Source organism: Neodiprion virginianus, chromosome 2, assembly GCF_021901495.1.
Source record: "Neodiprion virginianus isolate iyNeoVirg1 chromosome 2, iyNeoVirg1.1, whole genome shotgun sequence".
NCBI classification, from domain to species: domain Eukaryota; kingdom Metazoa; phylum Arthropoda; class Insecta; order Hymenoptera; family Diprionidae; genus Neodiprion; species Neodiprion virginianus.
Window position 1 is genome coordinate 16,446,748 of NC_060878.1, and position 20,343 is coordinate 16,467,090.

Genomic DNA, 20,343 nt, shown 5'->3' on the forward strand with positions numbered 1-20,343 from the left:
ACAAGAATCTAGAAAGTAGCTAAATTCAATCTCAAAGTTTTTCCATTCAATAAACATCAGAATTCCGAAAAATTGACAGATTTGTAGAATTGAAAATAATTGGGACAATTGATTTTATAGTTTCTGTATTTAAGAAAATTTTCTACAACCGTTTTGACAATATCTTCCAAAGAACTGATAATACTGTGATATCTCCGATGAAGAATTAGTTAATCGGATTGATTAAACAGCAAAATACGTGATTATTTGCCCTGACACATCGATTTTGATTCATCAAAGCGATTGGGTAAAATTAGATAAAGTGCCCCTATAAAATATCCGCGCAATCCGAATACGTTGGTAAAATCAAATCAAATGCTATTCGTGTAGGAAAAAACCATCGGTCCCGATTAATCAAAAATGGCATCGTTCGTGGGATTATTTGGTTTCATATTAGTGGCCTGTGTGAGTAGAAAGTTAAATCGAGCATTTCTTGCGTGTGTTTTTTCTTCAAAATGGGGCGGATATTTCGCTGTCAGCTTCAATAACTCCTGTCGAATATTGATTAAACCGTTTTCTTTTTCCTCCAAAAGGGCCCTAGTGTGATTTCGGCGCAGGCTATTATCGCTGGCCAAGCCGACAGGCTTCTCAGTCAAGTTAATACCATGGTTGAAACAGTCAATCACGACGCCGCGACGTACAAAACTGAGCTGCAAGGACTTTTCGACGAGTTGAGCGAAACCACCGCGTCAAATTTGGAAACGATTGACGGCGCCGTGAAGGAATTCAATGATAACGTGAGTCGGTTTCTTGCTGTTTGCGCGAAGATGAGTCAAGTTCGAATTATCCATAGGTGACAAAAATTTGAATACCATTTTTCGAAATAATTTTAGAAGGATCATGAAATTTTTCATGAAATAATAATACAAAAGCTTTCAGAGATTTTGTACGACTTTATCAGACATAGAAGAATACTAAATTATCGTAAACTCTTTTCAACATATATCATCGTGTTTCTCTATCAAAACGCTGAAACGATTTTGTCGTTTATCCACATTGTCAATAGATGTTATACAAATTTTCGAAAAGAATTTTTATTCAAATTTTAATTTTAACTTCTTTATCAAATTAACCTTTTATTTCGATTCCCGTGTGCTCTAAGAATACCGAATAATTGTTTGCATAAAAACGTCAGTATCAAATACCTAACAGAGTTCGAATTAAGTGTCAGTAGATATCAATATGTTAAATTTTATTTATTGAACTTTATTAAAAACTTCATTTGAAATTTGTAAATTATATATTTTCAAAAATAGTCAGTCATGTTTTTCATTAATGCAAGTTTCGGCAAGAAACAATATCAAAGTTATGTTAGTTGAACTATTGAATTTTTAAACAGGTACATGATTGAGTTGTATAAGAATTTAATTTGTTTTCAACCGAAATTTGCAAGATTTTTACAGAAACAAATATCTGCAACATTCAAACGCATACAAAATTGATAATATTCAAAAACATAAAAAATTTAAATCAATTACACAAGTGTAGAATATTCGTATGAAATTTGAAGACTTCTTTTCTCTAAAAGTTAGTTTTTGCCCAACGAGAAGCATTTTAACGTCTTTCGGTAACAATAAAGAGAAAAAAAAAATCCCACGAATTCCAAATTCGGTAAATTTCAGTTTGAAATATCATTATTTTGGTGCAAAAAAAAAAAAAATAAGACAATATTTTTACTATTGAATACCGACAAAATTCGGGAACTGACGAGACTCGAAATTCAAATTTCCAGTTCGAGGCGGCGCTAGCATCGCTTGTGCATACCGTACATCCTTCCGAAGACGTGAATTCGTGCACCAGTCTGGCCGATCCACTGAGGTTAAGATCGGACGCAATTCTGGAGGAATCGGATTCTTGCATGAAAAGAGAAGTGACGCAGGCTTCGGCAGAGAAGGCGATCACCGAGGTCTACGTGAACTCGCAGCTGAGCACTCTCGACCACATGCAGTCAATGGCTCAAAACTGCATGACGTCATACGAGAATAGCGAGCAAACGACTTCCGACGCGTCTCAAGCCTTCGCTTGCGTTCAGATTGTGAGTAAAAACTGTCTCGATCTGTTTCTTCGCAGGCTATGAAAGCATAGGTTGTTTTGACTGGCTGAATCAGGAGTAAACATCGCGCGATATATAATTTTGCAGCTTTTGAATTATTTTATTTATATTGCGCAATATTTGAGGAAACATTCGAGTGTACGTCAATTTTTTGAGGTTTTAAATATTGAAGACCTTGATGGCAAGTAGAAGGAAAAATGATGTTGAATTCCGATAAAACAGTATTTGCGCTGTGTGACAGACATGAATTGAAACAGATGCGAAGAAAGCAAGCCAAGTGTCGACAATTGCGGAAATGTCAGAAGGTTTTTTAATTATAACGTTGAAAATGTTCAAACTGCTTAAACTCTGGTGTTCGTTGTCCGATTCTGACGTTTTAAGGCTCATTTTGCTTGCTGAGCAAGTTTCGAAGAATCGATTGAAAAGCTTTAAAAAAAAAATTTTACCTTGCGTTACAGTCATGACGCACAAATTTTATTGTGCCCAGGAAGACCTGATGTACCGTATTTATACAAATCCATTTTTAACCATTTGAATAATTATTTCCAGACAATCTGGAAATATCTCACCGGTAAACCAAAAACATTGGAAATGGCCAAACAAAAAAAAAAAAAAAAAAACAAATTTGTTCCTTTTGAACATTCTAATTACAAAAACACTTATCGAATTGTTGATGTCTTAAAGCTTGTGTTGTTTGAATTTTATTGGCACAAACGGTATTGATGAATATTTTTCAAACAGTTTATTCTCTTTTCTTAATTTTTCACCAACGTTTTCCGATTCGGTTTCGATTTCCCACTTTTTCCAGATTCACATGTCGGTCAGCAGCCTGGTCGTCAGGTTCGAATTGGTCATCGACATCGCAGTTTCCAGATCCCTGTACGACGGCTACCAAAGCCGAGTGGCGGCTTGCGCAAATACGGCCAGCAGCGGAATTACAGCTTTGATTGCCGATTCGGAAATCGTTTATGAGAATATTGATGCTTGCCTCAGAGCCTGAGCTTTTTTCATTCAGGATAAGAAAGTGCGGTTATTATTTTGTGTTCGCCTTATCAATAAAAGCGTGAAAAACAGAACTTGAAAAATAAAACAAAAATCGTACCACAAAAGTTTATATTGTTAATCCCATCCACTAGTTCATATAATAATTCCACATCGGAAATTAGGAGACTCGTGCTTCTCTATTACTCCTGTTATCTATAATCTTCACCTGATCGATTCAATTTTGTTGAATATTCAAGTTTTACGATAATTTATTCTTCTAAATTCAGTCGTTCGTAACTCGAAAAATTTGAGACATAAGTTGGGTCGCGATGGGAACGAACAGTGAAAAATTTACTGACGAAACATAAGAAAATAAAATAAAAATAAAATACACGAATCTTTTTTGAAATCGTTGACTAAGCATTTCCATGAATTCTTTTTTTCTTCGTGTAAATTTAATGGTTAAATTTTCACTCACTTCAGTAATTTATTACTTCGAAGCAGCGTGTAAAGCAATCGGTAAAGTTTTATTTTAAAATGCGCGTCAAGGTGTTAAAAATGTCCGATTTCGTATCGATCGAATGGATGAATCGGCACGAAATAGCAATTAACTAGTGTTGCCCAAATTCAGTCTTGGTCTTGCAGTCTTGGTCTTGTTCTTGCGTTTTTGCAAGACCAAGACCAAGAACAAGACCGCGTATTTTTAGCAAGACCAAGACCAAGACTGACCGTGCAAGACTTGAGCAAGAACAAGACATAGCCTGCAAGACTCTTGCGTCTTGCAGCTAGGACTTAGCGCTATTTCACTGAGTAGTTAGGTGTAACAGTTCGGTGTATAGGTAGGTACGCTTAGAAATTCTATGAGACGCAAAAAACTGTATCAAAGAATAGGTATGAAAAACTGGACCTATCTATTAAAATCAAACTGAGTGCATGCATAGTTATGTTTTAACCATCGGCACTTTGATAATGCGGCTTCAAAGGTTTTGTACTTACTTCTCAAAGAAATTTGCCGCTTTTCGGAAGTACATGGTTACGATACACGCGCCGGCGGCTTCTTTTGAAATCTAAAACAATCGTTGCCGCCACGCCGAAATCATAACATTTGACACTATTTGATTGCCGCCATAGGGCGTAGGCGTAGGTATACTCGTGCAAAATAATTTCGAATTTTAAGAGTACCTACAGGTGTTCCAAAGAATAAATAAGTTTCAGAGTGCTTAGAATTGAAAAAAGAGAAAAAAATTGATATAAAGTATCATAACCTAATGATAAAGCTGTTGATTAGCGTTGTATTTTATTTTTTGTTCAAATAAATGATAAATCGTAAAACTCTTTTATTAAATTTCTTATAAGTTGAGGGTTCAATCTCTTTTTAGACAGATAAGTATTGTTCTTTAAAATACAGTCAAGTTATTGTAATTAATTTGTTTTTTTACATGTTTTAGCAAATGTAAGCTTATAAATCATAAATGTTTATTAAGAAACAGTTACTTCCATGGAAAACGACATATAGGTCAGTTAATTTTTCGAATTTCTTATTAAATCTTCAGTTATTTGTTAATCTGCTTGATCTTTACTATGGCTATGTTAATTCAAGCTCACAATGTTCCAATTCTAATACGTTTTTTTAAGATTTAAAGTAAACTTTAATAAATAGTAATAGACTAATAGGTAATTGCAAGACTTGCAAGACTCTTGCTGCAAGACCAAGACCAAGACCAAGACTGGGAGCGCAAGACCAAGACCAAGACCAAGACCAGGTGTATTGGCGCAAGACCAAGACCAAGACTGGCTAAGTCTCGTCTTGTTCTTGCATTTGGGCAACACTACAATTAACGTCGGCCATAAGAAGTAACGTTGCGAACCATATTGTGCGGTTACGTTTATCTTTCGAGCATATGAAAAGACGCGAGACACTTCTAAGTTTCGTACCAGCAAATTTCTTTGATCGTTTTTGTTATTATTTTCCACTGCTGACACATGTTTTTTCCGCCGATCGTAAGTTTGCGCAGAACCAGAACGCGGTTGACAACTGTGTACACGCACAATCAATTCTGTACAGAAATATTTAGTCATCGTTCAGGAACCCTGCAGGCTTCGTCATGGAAATGCTTCGAATCATTTTCAACTCAATTTTTTTCGCCCACGTAAGTAATAACGAGCCTCATTTACTGCCAGTTTTATCAAAATTTGGACATGGTGCAAAATATTCCCCCGTTTGTTTGTTAATAATTATGAAATAACGAAGTATGTGAAGTTTAGCGAACTGAATTATTCACGTAAATATTCAACTAAACACGAATTTTTTCTTTTTTTTTTGGCATGTTACGCCTTCGTCAATTTTTTATATTTTTGGCGCCTAAACATCTTTATCATAGAAAAATTGCTTTTGATATTCCAATGCCTCTTTAATAAAATTGATTACCGGATACAATGTGCTGTAATATTTTCAACCATCATAAATTACAGAATATATTACTCGTCTTATGATAAATTCTGAAATACCTTTATTTACCGACAGAGAACCTCTAATTACACGGTTTGTTTCTTTCTTTCTAAATAGATCGATGACCTAGTCCAAATTTTTTACACCTGATAAAATACTCTCCAACTTAGCTGTACTAGACGACTACTTTTTTCTATAATACAATCAATTTTGTACTCAACATAATTCAACGTTAAAATAATTTGTTAGCATCATTAACGAATGGATTTACTGATTATTTTTATTAACGGTAAACTTTGCGATTACCAGCTGACGCCTGTAATAATTTGCGTTACATCACCATCCCTTCCTTCGACCGATTCAAACGAAGTACTGGAAGAAGCCCTGACGAATTTCAAGATGGAAGTGAAATCCGCGATCGTTGAAGCTCAGACAGCGATTACAAAATTCGAGAATTTGTTTGGGAACATGGAAATATCCGCCATGACGCTTCAGAAAAACAACAGTGATATCGTAAACGATACTCTGACATTGGTAACTATTATCAATCAAATTAATTTACCTATCGCTGCAAACAATTTCTATCAAAAACTTACATCGGCTACAAATGATAGAAAGAACAGTTAAAGAATAAAATTCGTTCCAACTTGTGACCACCGAACATTTTCAATTCTAATTCAAATCTAACTTTCAGTTTGGAAAACAAATGAACACTCTTTTAATGGCTGACAATGGAATCGATGTGAACGAATGCGCAGCGTTGGGCTTTAGTGTCGAATCGAGAGCGATAGAAATTCTCCTCGACACGAACACCTGTGTTCATAAGAAGCTTGAAAGAACTGAACGTTACACGGAAGCGACAATTTCGTCGTTAAGGTGCGAAATCGGCCGTCTAAATTCCCTCGTCAATATCGCTGAAGACATTTTTACGGATGCGATGGAAAGCAAGGAGGCTAAGGCAGTTCCCCAGGCTTTAGATTTTCTAAAATCCGTAAGTTTCCTGCACTACTTTTTAGCCCGAATATACGAATACATTTTCTAGGCGCAACATTTTTTTCAGGCTTCATTTGAATCTCGCGCCTTCGCTGAACGAACATTTTCAACATTGTCGGACGCAGCTTCTATTTTTTTCCAAATCAACAGTCACATGATCGCGAATTGCGGATTCGCCGCGACCATTTTCTGCTTCATAGATGACGCGCAGATCGCCTTGTCTGAAATCGAGGCCTGCATTACCGACGTGAATTCAATCGATGGAAACTTCTCGGGAATTCAATAAGTATGTAAACACTATATTATGCATTTTCAATTTTCCTTTCACCGTATATTGGATCTGTATTCTGAATTATTCAAAACGTCGAATCTGCTAATTGTATTCCGCAACGAGTTGGAAAACCGGTCTTTCTGCATGGAATATCCAAACGAGAATTTAATCTTAGGTTATAAACAGGTGAAACCAACTTCAAGGGGATGATACATCCGTCAATTCACGTATACGATGGAAAAGTCCGTTTTGAGCGACCGATAATCCAATCGCTTATTTTTTTTTCGAGAAAAACTTGTATTTCAGGTGCTGACCAATTCGAACAAAGATTATGCGGGTAAGCGAAAAAATATGTCGGACTGAAAATACGCCAGAAAACTTGTACTTAAGAAGATATGTGGTAAAAATAAATTTTTTGTTCTGAAAAAATGTTTCAGTAGTTTGCGAAATTTGACATTTTTTTAAAAATTTTTTTGGGGCGCTGTTGTGTAACATTTTTCGCAAACAACTCCTTCGTCTTTTCGTCAACTCCTTCGAAATAAAACTGGTAGAAATTGTTTGAATATCTGAATTATTTTTCAGCGGTCTTCTGCGTTCCATTCGGCGTGAAAAGAAGTGGTCGATAAAAAAAAGTCATCAGCCCGATCGGACTTCTCCGTCACATACATGAACGCAATGAAAAAGGATATAAAGACTGTGCATTGTTTATAAAAAGATCCAAAATACGATGTTGACGAAGCCTTTCCCAACAATTTAACGTTCTTCTACGTCTTTATAATTTTTTCTGCACAAGATATCGCGGAAAATTGAATAAAAATTGATCAGTATCGGTTATCTTAGATAGTTTTAGATATCTACAGGGAGATTATTTCGATCGAGATTCCAACGCAATATCAATACGAGATATAAATTATCGCAATGTTTTTTCACCGATTAAAGCTGTTCGTGAAAAATTGATATCATTACCTATATTGACGATTGGACTAAAGGTGTAGAAAACAAACGTGTTACGCGTAATTCAAAATATAAGCAATTTCATCGCTCGATAATGATAAATTTGTGTAAAACGATTTTTTCTTTTTTTTTTTTTTTTTTCGTAATGGAATTTATAAAAATTAGATGTCAATTATTTTTCTCGTCAACTCGATTGTCAACGTTTCAACTTTCCACGAACAAATTCAACCAGCAACGCAAACATAACGACCTGTACGAAAACCGAAAAACATATTAACAATTGTTTATCAATGAAATATTCGTTCCATGCGCAGGTTTTCGGACTATGACGGTTAATACGATCGGCTTGACAGAAAGAGATTCGGCTTAACAGAATCGCGAGCAAGCAATTCGCATGCCGGACAACAGATCTAATCAGTCTTAAGTGATTAATGGAAATAAGCACGCGTGCAATTTCATTCGCCAGACGTGAAAGGAATCCGTTCGTCTCGCTAAGCTGTTAAACATGTAACGTCAGTGAACGGAAGCGTAAGACTGAAGTGAAATTAAGTTAGCGCAAATAAAAAAAAAGAAAATAAAACACAATTAGTTAATTTGCTCAAATCAACCGCAAGATTGTGGATAGCAATTAAATTAGAAACACAATACGACTCAGCGTCGGTAAAGTGACTTTTAAGTAAGTATCGCCAGAATTTTTTACCAAGCATTAGATTCGATTGCATTGCATATCATTCGTGAAATCTTGTTGTGAATATTATTAATGAAACTAAATGTGTTGTAGATAATTATTAGCTGTCAACGAACTTGCCGCAATCTCAATTTCCGCGATAAATCTTTCATTTTTTTTATACATCTCAGCTGATTGCAATATACGTAAATGACAGAACAATCAATATCGTCGTTGGGTTATTTAACATTAACTAACACAAATTAAAACAGATAATAAAAACATCCTAGAAACTCATCGACTTCATTTATCGTGACTATTGGAATAAATTTAACAGCGTGTCATCGTTTCTGGCATGTTATTATGTGTATAGTAAAATTCTCCTCATAACTTAATCGTGCGAACTGAAATGACCAGTTAAAACAATTCAAATAATTTATTATACTTCTTTCCTACTTTCGCCAAGTATTGTATTCAGTGGAACTACAATTAACCCGAACTTTGGCGCACGTAGTTATGTTTTTAAATGACTAATTTTGCTTTCCAAATTAAACGAGCTAAACTTTGTAATTGTAATCTGTAGTGTTCATTGACCATAACTATACACCAGGTTCAATGTAATTGAAACAAACGAAAGGCAATTTTCACGGTACAACTCCTTGATCGTCAATTAAGATAGTAGTTCTGTATCGTTGAGACGCTGTGATATTATACACCAAGTTTTACCTGTATTACAAAAGTCTGTCAAAAATTTCCAACTTCGAAATGAAACACGATACGCCAACTGGTGTGAATTTTTTAAAAAATCCACGTTAATTGTGTGCAAATTTCAGCCCAGAAGCGATCAAGGTCACGGTACGAAGGAAAGAAGATAATTCAATTTCGAGAACGGCAAGCGTGCATAATCATGAACAGGATGTGAATTATACGGCGAGTCGGTGACTCGAGCGTGACCTTTCGGGTGACCTTGAACCCGTGATATCGCAGTTCGTTGTTAGAGCCGCAAGGCTAATGAACCAATTGTTTATCCAGTTTATCGGGGATCCCGCAACGTTACAGAAATATTGTTGCAACATTTCTGCACTGCAATTGCCACTGAAACATAATAAGCGTGTAATCCGGTACTTTTGTAATTTTATGCGTACGTCTGGAAAAATGTAGCAACGTTACAGCGATGTTTGAATTTTTCAGACACGTTGCATGAATTTTGCAATTTTAGTTTGCTTCTTCGATGTTACGAAATATATTATATCTGAAACGTTTAGCGGTTACTTTGCTGCTATGTTTCCTCAATATTTTACAGTACGGATGAAAAGTTTCAAACATTGCAAAGATGCTTTGCTGTAATGTTCGCGCTCACAGAATATATCCCAAATATTTCAAACCTCACAATGCTACTGTGCTGAAATGTTTTTGCAATATTGTGCAAATATTTCAAACCTTACGAACTGTTACCGTTCTGCAACGTTTTTGAAATATTGTTCAATGTTGAAACAACGTTCAAAAAGCTGAAAAATCACGAAGCTCGTTATTCGACGTTGCCTTCAACGACTTCGGTTTTGCACAATGTTTGTATCGGAAATATTTTAAATCTCGAAAAATTACCGTGCCACAATGTTGCTGCAAATATTGCGAAATGATTCTCAAATATTGTAAATTTTGGAAAGTTGGGTTATATCGAGCAATGTTTTTGGACTATATTAATTCTTACAAAGTTACGACGCGGCAACGTTTCTGCAACAATGCGTTATCCAATAATGAGCTTATTCAGGTTGTAATCAGTTTGCCACTTTCGTAACGATTCATGTTTTAATACCTCGAAACAGGGACAAGTTCAACAGAGTCTACGACCAAGCGAGGTTTCAAGTTGTACAGCTTCATCGAATATTGATAATGAGAAAAGTTAGAACAGAGCCGCTGAACGCATCGCTTTCCGTAACTCGAAACTACATTCTATAATACACCGAATTGAATTTCAAATTCTTTCAAGACTTTCGCTATTAAATATACATTCTACAGGCAGTTCTATTTTAAAATAGTTATCGGATGAACTACTCAAATGAATCGCTTTATTAAGGAACGTTTTTGATAATGTTTGTATCAAGTTTTTTGTGGAAACACAAAATGGCAATACGTGCTATCAGTTCAATTATAACTTGAACCATTTTTCATCGATCAACACAAAATCATCTGTTTTTAATAAATAAAAACCTGACATTTCTTATTTTAAAGTAAATGACTTAATCCCAGCTGTTTTGATATCGTTAAAAATTCATGCATTTTTCTTAATTTTTTTTTTTTTTTTGAAACTGTTGCGTTAAAATCTTCCAAAAATATTCTGCAAAGAATTCTTGCTTTCAAAAAATTGATAAAATATCATTTCTGGTAGAAAATTCATGAAAAAACGGAACACGAAACGATTCGAACCGCCGATTCTCACATTTATATGGGAAAGTTGTGAGAAGCCTTTGGGACCGGATGGAGTTTGACCCTTTGCCTGCACTTTTACACGTACCGAATGTCTCCAATTTCCATTCTTCGTCTTTGGTGTTCGAATTTCTAACAATAATTAATACGGCTTCCCGCCAACTAGTCGAAAAAAACTGGAATCGTGAATTGGTCCCACCTCGATACCATTCTCGATCAATAAATAACGACAAAATTACCGTGATTGAAATAAAAATCTGACAGAAATAGATTGAACAGATATAGGGACAAGAATTCACGATTCTTTAAAAATTGGCCGACACTGCGGTGAAAGATTTTTTTTCAGTTATACTTTTACGGGAGTCTCCGCGAATCTTTTTCAATTACCTCAAGTTTCGTCAAGCGAATTAGTAATCTGGATTATTTTCCAGCTTATGAGAAGTATTTGGACGCGATAACTCCGTTACAGAAAATAAGGAGAAAAGGAGAGAGGAAATAAGGATGGAGAGAAAATTCCGCCCGTGTAATTTGCAAAAGTGATTTGGCGACGCCGGTGCGTCGAATATTGGATTCCTCTCGTTTAGGCGTAGAACGTAGGAAGAAAGGGGACTGAAAATTGAGGAAATCGTTTCCAGTTCCGTTAGACGTCCCGTTCTTTTTAAAAACAAAAATTTCAAAACTCCGAATCATTTCAGCACCGAATATTACAATAATTTTCAGCCTTATTACCGTATGATTACAGAAAATAATAAATAATAATAATAACAATGATAAATCATAAAAATCATAACCCAAATGTTCCCTTTGGCATTGTAATATACATATTATGAAGCATCGGGAGAACCTGATTGATACCTTACGTAAATACAAAGAACAATAGAAGTTAGATTTTGGATGTTTTCGTGAATAATCGACAAGCTTGTTGTATTCTATTTAATATTATTTTCTTCCCCGAACAACGATGTACGTTACCTGCTTTAATTTTCAGCCTTATTGATTTTTAACTCGTTTTGAGGTTATGGGATGCAACCGTGTAGCTGTCTCCAATAATTTTTTTTGTATTTTTTCAACAAACATCGGAACTTTTCTTCATCTACGAAACCAGCACGATCGTAAAACTGCGCCATTTCCGAAGCTTTGAAGCGATTTTGTTAGACAGAAGCACAAAAAGCGTCAAAGAACATGATATTTGCCAAGTCTGTCGGTAAAACAGTAGAAGTTTCAAATTCAACATCCGTTACTTTTCTTCGTGTTTGTACAAGACGAGTCAAACTCTGCCAATTATGTAACACGGAAAAGTATCGATTCTAATTTTAACCCTAATAAATTCATAATATTGCGGTTACTGTTGCGTTCGTTTTTTCTGATCCGTCGGTAAAACAGAGAGTTCCATCGTATACATATAGGTATAGGGAGTGGCCGCCTAGCTGGGCGTGATTCGCAGCATCCCTTCAACGTTGGATCAATACTTGAAGACCAGTTGTTGAGAAAAATGCTGCCGTATTACGGGTATCTGATCCTAAATTGAGCCCCGACCCTCGCGGGTAATTAATTAATGTACCGTGCACACATACGCGCACTTTAAACAACTCTGTTTAGTCTCTTTAATAGGGTATTTAAGAGAGATAAGCACGGCCTGCTCGAACGAGCCTTTTGGGAGGAGATTTTTATTCTTTGCTTTTTGAAAAATTCTTCCCGAGCCTCGAGAGCTGGCTCGGTGAAATTAAGCTGCAATTTCACCTGCAATCGATTAACGTCTAACTAAGGGAAAAAGAGGCAAGGAGAAGGGAATAAATTAGCTACGAGAAACGAGACTGTGAAACCCCTGTGATAAAAAGCCGAAAGTACGTGAAGTTAGAATGCCGCTCTTTTTGAGAAATCGTTACGTTCTTAAAAGAAAAAATTTTTTCTTGTAGAAAACTGACCATGAGTAGGAATTTCCATTTTTAAATGAAATATAGGGTGAGTTTTTAATCTATTAAATAAATAACTAGAACAAGACTTGTCGTAATTTCTCAGACATTTCAAAAATATTCGAAAGAATTTGGATAAATGTTATCTAAGTATTTATTATTATTGATAAAGTTTCTTGTCATTGATTTCAAGTATTCGAAATAATTACGTGAGATCATCATGTAATTCGAAGACCATTTTGCTCGATTTTCCTAGCATTTTCTAGTGATTAGATGTATCATGTGGTGCTTTAAGTCGAGAACTCGGTACTTATTTTACATAATCAAAATACTAATAATAACTGTTAAAAACCGCTCGAGACATAAAATCTCACAATTGTTCACAGCGACAGCCGAAGTAGTTTTTTTTTTTATTTTTTATTTTGCGCTGTTTTACTTCATCGAAGTAAATCAATAATCCGTCTTGTCAGCATCCGTTTTAGTTGTAAACTTTTTCACCCAATAGCGATCGTCTTTTACGCCGTGTATACACGACGTTGCAAATTTTCAACGACTTCCCTAATCCAGTCATACGATGAATAATTTATTTTATTGCCACGTAACGTCAATTATAATATAGCTAATGAAACGCATGCTCACCTTCAGAAGAATAATAAATTTGTCGACTCGGGTACTTTCATCAAATCTGAAACAAATGGTAAATGATTACACAAGAAGATTAAGAATCAAAGTTTATAACGTGATTCCCTAAATTAAAGGTCTGAATTTTATTAATCGCTGAAACGGAATAAGGCTTTGTAATTTTAGCTAACACTAAGCCCCGAAATTCTATTTCATTCGGAGCTGAAATCCGAGATTTCAAGGCTCAGAGATCAAACGAGTCATAATTCTTACACTTGACTTTTGGTCGAGTAGACTCAGGGAAGTCGACTCGTAAGAATCGAATTTTAACATCGTGAAACCTGCTCTTCAAAGTCCCTAACAATCGAGTAACAAGACCTTCAACACGCGGGTCAAGCACAGTTTTTAGCTTGCAAATTGGATCGGCGTGACTAACGATAAGTAAAAAATTCATTACAGGTATAAAAGAAATGTACATAGAATTGGTAATTCGGCCAAACGACGATGAATATGCCTTCTTAATTTATACACATGCACAAACGTATAAACATTATAATATACACGACATTCAGGCAAAGAATTTAATTCGTTCTACTACTTGTTGTTGATTTTTCTTTACGGTATTTTACATCGTAATTAACAAACAAGGATTCAGACGAAGACAAAGAGAAACGAAAAAAAAAAATTCACATGATAAATACTTAAACATTCCATAATATTGAGTAACAAGACCCACGCAAAGACTTGTGCTTACTAATTATTTGAGGAGTTTGTTGGACAATCGACAAGTCGACAGAGGGTGAAAAATACAAAAAAAATAAATAAATGAATAAACTTGGAAAAACTAGATTGTTCATTTGGAAAAAGTAATAAAGAAGAAAAAATATAAGTTGTTGATTAAACATTGAGAATCGCTTCATTTCCGGTAGAACCGGAAGTCCTAATTAACCCGTTCACTTTAAATCAAAATAGAGACTCAAAATGGTTTTATTTGAGTAAAGAAACACTTTTTGGACACGTTTCAGAACTCGACAATGAGTTTTAACTTTTAAATTTCCATTTTTCTCAGAGTGCGATAAAAATTTTACAAAATAAATAGCGTCAATCGATTTCTCGAAAAATTTTACCCCAATTTCACATACTTGACAATTATTTAACATGCAGTATATCTCGAAAAAATCGTAAAAAACGAAAATCAAGATCGAAACTACAGTGTACAATAAACGAGACACGTCAATTTTTCCCGCATGTCATTTGTCTTCGTAATCCCGTGAGTTTGAAATTTTTTCATTCACCAATTTTCGAGTTTGTCGGACAGAGCGACATTTTTCTAAACCGCCTTTTTCCGGATTCCAGGTATGTTGGAACTAAGAAAAGTGATTTCCCAACCAAAATCAATGACTTCCTTGTATCGGTAAAAAAAAGTTACGCCCCTATGCCTCGTCGAAATTTGAAAGTGGGACTTTCGGGCTCTTTTTGCTTTTTGGCTTGTTCTTTGTGTCCGGTGATCCGGGACAGCGCGAACGCAGATCCCGACTATCAAAAATTTTGCGCTCGATATACCCACGTTAGGAGTATTCGCAAGGGTCAACCTAGCCGGGGTGCAATGGCTGGGCCTCACCTAGGAGGAACCGCCTTGGTGATCACGGTGTCCTCCGCGCCAAGTAAGTTATGAAGATTGGAAAATTTCCGCGCCCAGCTATCCGCGGATCGGGTGACTTTTATCGTGGGAAACAAAGAACAACTAATCGTCCGCCGATTCGCCCTGGCGGACGAAATTTGACCGATTTTAACAACGGGTGGCCCGCCAATTTTCATATGGAAAAACATTGCGACAACGAAGCGACGGCGATTCGTTTTTCTCCGTGGTATTCGCTCGTTTCTGCAATGTGATGCGACTGACACGATTTATTTACGGACCGTCTGGGTCGTCTTGAACTAGTTGTTTGAATATTTTCAAAAGTACGATCAATTTCAAGGATGAATGAGAAGCTTTTCGGAAAAAAATTTCAAGGTATTCAAAACGACGTTCGAGATAATTTTCCAGTAACAATTCCATCGGGAGTTATATTTTTACGAATTGAGAACGATTTTTGGGTCAATGAAACGGAAATGATAACCGACTTTTACGACGCAACAAAACGACCAAGCCTCGTTTTTGTCTCTACGAGTCGTTCGTTTCTCGAATGGAATATGATGAACGTGATGAACGTAAATCGTGTCTCGTTTTAAACAAGATATTGAAACATTATTCAAACTATGATTGGTTTTAAAGTAAATAAAAAACAGTTTAAACGAGAAATTTTTGAGGTTTTCAAAGGGAGTTCGTCTTTGAATTAAACTGTTTTCGAAAAATTCGTACATACAGTTGCATATTTATTCCTATGAAAATTGATTTCTTCTTCAATGAAACTTGCAGCAGTTATTCTCACGAAATTAGAAATTTTTACATTTTTTTGCCGGGGATAACCTTTATTTAAAAATCTAAAAAACCAGAACACGTGTGTCAAATTTTCAAGCGCATTACAAATCCAAGGCCCAAAAATTCTAACATGTATAGTATTTTTTATAGAATCGCATAAATCATAATAAGATTTTAATGTCGGTTTAAATTTCGTCCTCGCGATTTCTCGATTTCACTCCCTCGACGGCAACGAAGCTAGTAAACACGGGTCAACGCATAAAAAAATATATAATTATCAAAATGGACTGAACTTGTAAAAAAAAAAAAAAAAAATTGTGCTTTAAATTCGCTGAATTTAAAGTTGAATAGTCACTTAAATTACACATAAATAAAAAACGGAAAAATATATATATATTAACGGAACATACGGAAAGAAAATACAGCGCAGTCGAAAAAATTAACGAACGAAACTGGACAAACACGAGGATAAAATCAGACTTGGATTGCTATCGATAAGTTTACCGTATACACATATTTATATTCCTTTCACTCATATTCTATACATTTTATAGAAATAACGACAATTTTATTGTCTACAGCATAGGAGGTAATAGTTCGAACGATTTAATCAACTGGTTGTGTATTCTAGTTTTATCTTTTTTTATTGTTCTCTACCACTCGAATTCTGGTCACAATGTTTACTCATGCAACACGTACACTCTGTGTTTGTAATATCAATTGTAATCGAGTAGCGACAGTAATTAGATACGAGAGACTTAAACATTTCATGCGCACGTTGGAAAAAGCAAAGATAACCGTCGCCTCTCTATTTGAAATTCAATCCACGCTGACGTTGTTAATTTTATACTGAAGCAGCAGTTAGTTATTTTAATATTTTTACTCTGTCTCTCTCTCTCTTTCTTTTTCTCTCTTTTTTATTCGTCAGTCATGAATTTTATACATCCTTGAAAATATTTTTACAACTTTTCTTTACGATTTAAAAAATTAACGAATAGTATTCTCCGGGATGAAAAATATGTATAATGATAATTGCAAACACCTATATAATTATTCATGCGGTTTTGGAAAAGGTGTAAAAGAAACTGTTTCTGTGTAATAAAAGACAAGGTTAAATTAATCGAGAAATCAATAGACAGGAATTTGCGAAGATACCCGATCAGATCTTCATTTCGTAAATCATTTCCGATGTCCATTAAATGTTAATAATCGAGTAGAAATAATTTATAATTAATTATGAACAGAATCGAAATAGTAGTAGAAAATGTTTAAATATCAGTTGTAATCATTCTGCGGAGAGATAATGCTGTGTGATTTCTCGCTTGAAAATTTATAAACAATTTTAAACTCCGATTGTCTCAAACTGTTCTGGAATTATTCTCAGCACTCCAAAACCTTGTAATACTTATTGCAGCTAATTCGAATAATTTGAAAACATTTTTAAACAATTTCAATCAAATTTCAGGATAACAATAGATTTTTGAAATGCTTACAAAACTTATCTAAAAAAATCATGGAACACGTTCAGCAGTATAAAAATTGCGACCAAAGTTATTTAATTGTAACCGAATCTCTGTGGGCTAAAATAATTTTTACTTAGATAATTTTCAAAATTATTTTACAAAAAACGATGCATATTTTCTTTTTTTATCACATCTGAGATCTGGTGGGAAAATTGTGAGCGAAATTTCTTATAACAATATTATGCGAATTATGCGAATATTCACAAAGCAATCAGGAATTACGAGACTTTTGACACAGTTTTATAATCTTTATAAAATAATCAGACGTTCATATCGTTTAGGGTGCGTGAAAGAAAAAAACTGAACTGTAATAAATTTCATCATCATAAAATGACTTGTGATTCTCGGGAATGAAAACGATGCGACTATTTAAACCCGTTCAGCTCAGCTTCTAACCTCAAAAATTTCCATTTCCTAACCTCATCACAGTTTATCTACAACTTCAAACGATCTTTGTTACTTCGTACGGCTATTAAAGTATGTAAAAAACTAATTTCATGGTGTTTTTTCGATTTTGCATCCGCCATATTGGATCCGCCATCTTGGATTTAGAAACGATCAAATTCCGACTTCAGGTTCGTGATCAGCGACCACAAAATCCCGCGGGTAACAAAATTCGGGCCAAAATATTGAGATGAAAAATGTGCGTCTGAAAGGGTTAAATCCCGTTTAATGAGGGGAGTCATTGTGAGTGTACTAAAAACACGTGGTCACGGTTGTCTCCGATAACGACTCAACAACTTCCGGCTGTATATTCTCTGGGAGTGGCAGACGAAGTTAGAGAGGCGCAGCTGGAACAAACCAAAAACGGCTCTGAAACTCTCGTCGGGAGCAAATGACTCTACAGCTCACGGTTAGATAAACAATCGGCGCAATTATTATAATAATATTCATGGGGCGAGTCTGTCTAGCACTTAAGTTTCGCTCTATTTCCCAAACCCCGTAAGTATCTCCTTAGACGCTGAAAAGTGACTCAAGAACTTAGCATTCTATACTCCAAAATAATTTGACTGAAACTCTACTGTTTGTCACAATAACTCTCCGATTCACACGATTTTTCAAAATTACAAAAAAAAAAAAAATAAATAAAACAAAATAAAATAATGGTTGTTCGTTATTTTATCCTCACCCTATTTCAAATTTCGAATTTTGACTGTATCAAATTTCACTCAAATTCTCCACATCTCTTCGAAAATTTTGAACAAATAAAATTTTCACCGAGTTTATCGGTTAATTTTACCAACGAAAATGATCAGCTTATCTTCTCAGGTACGTTTCGTAATTAATTACGTATTGATCACAATTTACTTGCGTAATTCGCAATTAGTCATTTTCAAAATAACGTCATTTCTATTTTTTATTCAAAGCATACATATAAATTTGCATTATTTTTATTTCCTCTCGATTACAAGATGTAATGTAATTCGTATTGTGTTTTCTTCTGATTCCAAATTATCTCATGTACCTCCAATTATAAACTACAACTGTAATTTATATTTTCTTCGCGCTTTAATTACGAGAGGCATCCGTTTACATTTTGGATATTTAATTTGTAATTAACTAATTACAATTTTCGCAAACACAGATTGTGCGTAAAATCGAAGTAAGACGTTTTATTCCTTCGAAGAAGTAAATATGTGGCATAAAAAATGGAAAACAACAGTTCACGGTTATCCAAAATTATTTTGTAGTCGTTTAGTTTGTTTTTCTCCGTTAGATGGCGTGTCGATGTAACAAATCCTATCCTAACCTAACCTAACAAATGGTTCGTATTCGCCGATCTTGTTCAATTTGCGTTCTAATTTCGCGACAGCCTTGAACGTTTTGAACCCCAAAACCTAAAATGATGTTCAATTCAAGCCTCGCTCCGAGGTTTGTCGTTCTTACAAGGCTCATATAAGAACCAACTCGCATGATTCTGCAGCCCGCGCGGAGAGCCTAACCGGTTTTCAATTCTCGTGTCGAATAATTCTTGAGGCGTAAAGGAACGACTATTTGAGAAGACTCGAAGCTTCTTCGTTTTCCTCTTCTTCTTCTTCGCGGAAGGCTTCGGAAAAAAAATATTTGCTCTAAACAAGCGAGAAGGAACCGAGGATAATCAGTGAAATCCGGAACCGGCTCTAGCCGATCTCGAATCGCCCGGACCGATCCGTCGTCCACAAATTTGAGATCCGACGAAATTTTCAGACCCTTGATTATTTTGAAAATCATTCCATTGACCGGACAGGCGAATAATTTTCAGGATTGTAGTTGGTATCGTTCTCTGAGAAATATAATATTGACAATTTTTCAAACACCTTATATAATCGTAAGCAAGTGATTTTATGACATCGTTTTTGAGTATTAATTTCATTCCAATCTCGCATTTTTTTACTAATTTTTTTTTTTTTTTTTTGTATAAAAATCACAATTACAAGGCTATGTTTGGAATTGAGAAAACGTGAGAATTTATGAGGTAATGAGAAGCTTCATGCACAAAACTCTATGGAAGTTTAATATTGAAATTAATTTCGCGAAAGCTGCGCCAGGAATATTCCAATTGAAATCTCAATTAGAAGTTGACTTGCCAGAACAAACTGAATTTCGTATTAAGCCTTGGAAGAAATAACAATCTTCGTAATGCGAAATTGTTGCGAAAAGTTCTGGAATATGAAACAAGTCATATAAATAAATAAATTCAAATTACATTTCTGTTTCGTAATAAAATTCAAATTATATTAGTATTTTTTGATTAAACTTCGGTTGAATTTCTACTCTTGCAAGTGTAATTGATATTTTAAATCGGATCGATCACACTTTACCCGATCCAATTACAATTTTACAATATCGTCAATTACAGTAATAACTCTCAAATTTCTTCATGATTCGCATTTTATATCGTCTAATATTACAAAATATATCTGTAATCCGTATTTTCTAACCGTCAAAATTTCAAATTATATTTCAAATTTGTAAAATGTATTTGACTAATTAGAATTTCGCTCTGCATTCGCAAATTTGAAACAATTAATCATCTCCCTGAACTGT

General features: G+C 34.9%; 3 protein-coding genes and 1 non-coding gene across 10 annotated transcripts in view; 2 read left to right on the top strand and 2 right to left on the bottom strand.

Annotated features, from left to right (window-relative positions):
• Nucleotides 1-20,343, bottom strand: part of LOC124299261 (protein numb) — a 97,457-nt gene that overhangs the window by 67,508 nt on the left and 9,606 nt on the right. For both annotated transcript variants that reach the window (XM_046752341.1, XM_046752340.1), the window contains one exon: nucleotides 13,390-13,435. The gene's annotated coding sequence lies outside the window, so the exon portion shown is untranslated. The remainder of the gene's footprint in view (nucleotides 1-13,389; nucleotides 13,436-20,343) is intronic.
• On the top strand, nucleotides 320-3,201 carry LOC124299297 (uncharacterized). Its single transcript, XM_046752433.1, has 4 exons — nucleotides 320-444; nucleotides 573-776; nucleotides 1,772-2,074; nucleotides 2,901-3,201. Exons 1-4 carry the CDS (start codon nucleotides 400-402, stop codon nucleotides 3,090-3,092), a joined length of 744 nt encoding a protein of 247 aa, XP_046608389.1. The 5' UTR covers nucleotides 320-399; the 3' UTR covers nucleotides 3,093-3,201.
• LOC124299296 (uncharacterized) lies at nucleotides 4,963-10,604 on the top strand. 6 transcript variants are annotated; one of them, XM_046752426.1, is made up of 6 exons: nucleotides 4,964-5,226; nucleotides 5,835-6,059; nucleotides 6,220-6,516; nucleotides 6,568-6,804; nucleotides 7,266-7,312; nucleotides 7,371-7,514. In XM_046752426.1, the coding sequence occupies exons 1-4, from the start codon at nucleotides 5,182-5,184 to the stop codon at nucleotides 6,802-6,804; spliced, it is 804 nt and encodes a 267-aa protein (XP_046608382.1). In that variant the 5' UTR covers nucleotides 4,964-5,181; the 3' UTR covers nucleotides 7,266-7,312; nucleotides 7,371-7,514. The 6 variants fall into 6 exon arrangements, with proteins under 6 accessions (XP_046608387.1, XP_046608385.1, XP_046608382.1 ...); XM_046752428.1 differs by having other exon boundaries at nucleotides 7,266-7,304; nucleotides 7,341-7,514; XM_046752432.1 differs by having other exon boundaries at nucleotides 4,968-5,226; nucleotides 6,586-6,804.
• Nucleotides 14,880-15,043, bottom strand: LOC124299424 (U1 spliceosomal RNA). The gene has a single exon (XR_006907012.1). It is a non-coding gene; the product is annotated as a U1 spliceosomal RNA (small nuclear RNA).

What these genes read in the sequence shown, in the direction of transcription:
- LOC124299297 (XM_046752433.1), top strand. Translation starts at nt 400, where the DNA reads ATGGCATCGTTCGTGGGATTATTTGGTTTCATATTAGTGGCCTGT. An exon ending in GTTTCATATTAGTGGCCTGT is followed by an intron (nt 445 to 572) that starts GTGAGTAGAAAG and finishes TTCCTCCAAAAG; the next exon opens with GGCCCTAGTGTGATTTCGGC. An exon ending in CCTTCGCTTGCGTTCAGATT is followed by an intron (nt 2,075 to 2,900) that starts GTGAGTAAAAAC and finishes CACTTTTTCCAG; the next exon opens with ATTCACATGTCGGTCAGCAG.
- LOC124299296 (XM_046752431.1), top strand. Translation starts at nt 5,182, where the DNA reads ATGGAAATGCTTCGAATCATTTTCAACTCAATTTTTTTCGCCCAC. An exon ending in ACTCAATTTTTTTCGCCCAC is followed by an intron (nt 5,227 to 5,834) that starts GTAAGTAATAAC and finishes TGCGATTACCAG; the next exon opens with CTGACGCCTGTAATAATTTG. An exon ending in CTTTAGATTTTCTAAAATCC is followed by an intron (nt 6,517 to 6,567) that starts GTAAGTTTCCTG and finishes TACATTTTCTAG; the next exon opens with GCGCAACATTTTTTTCAGGC.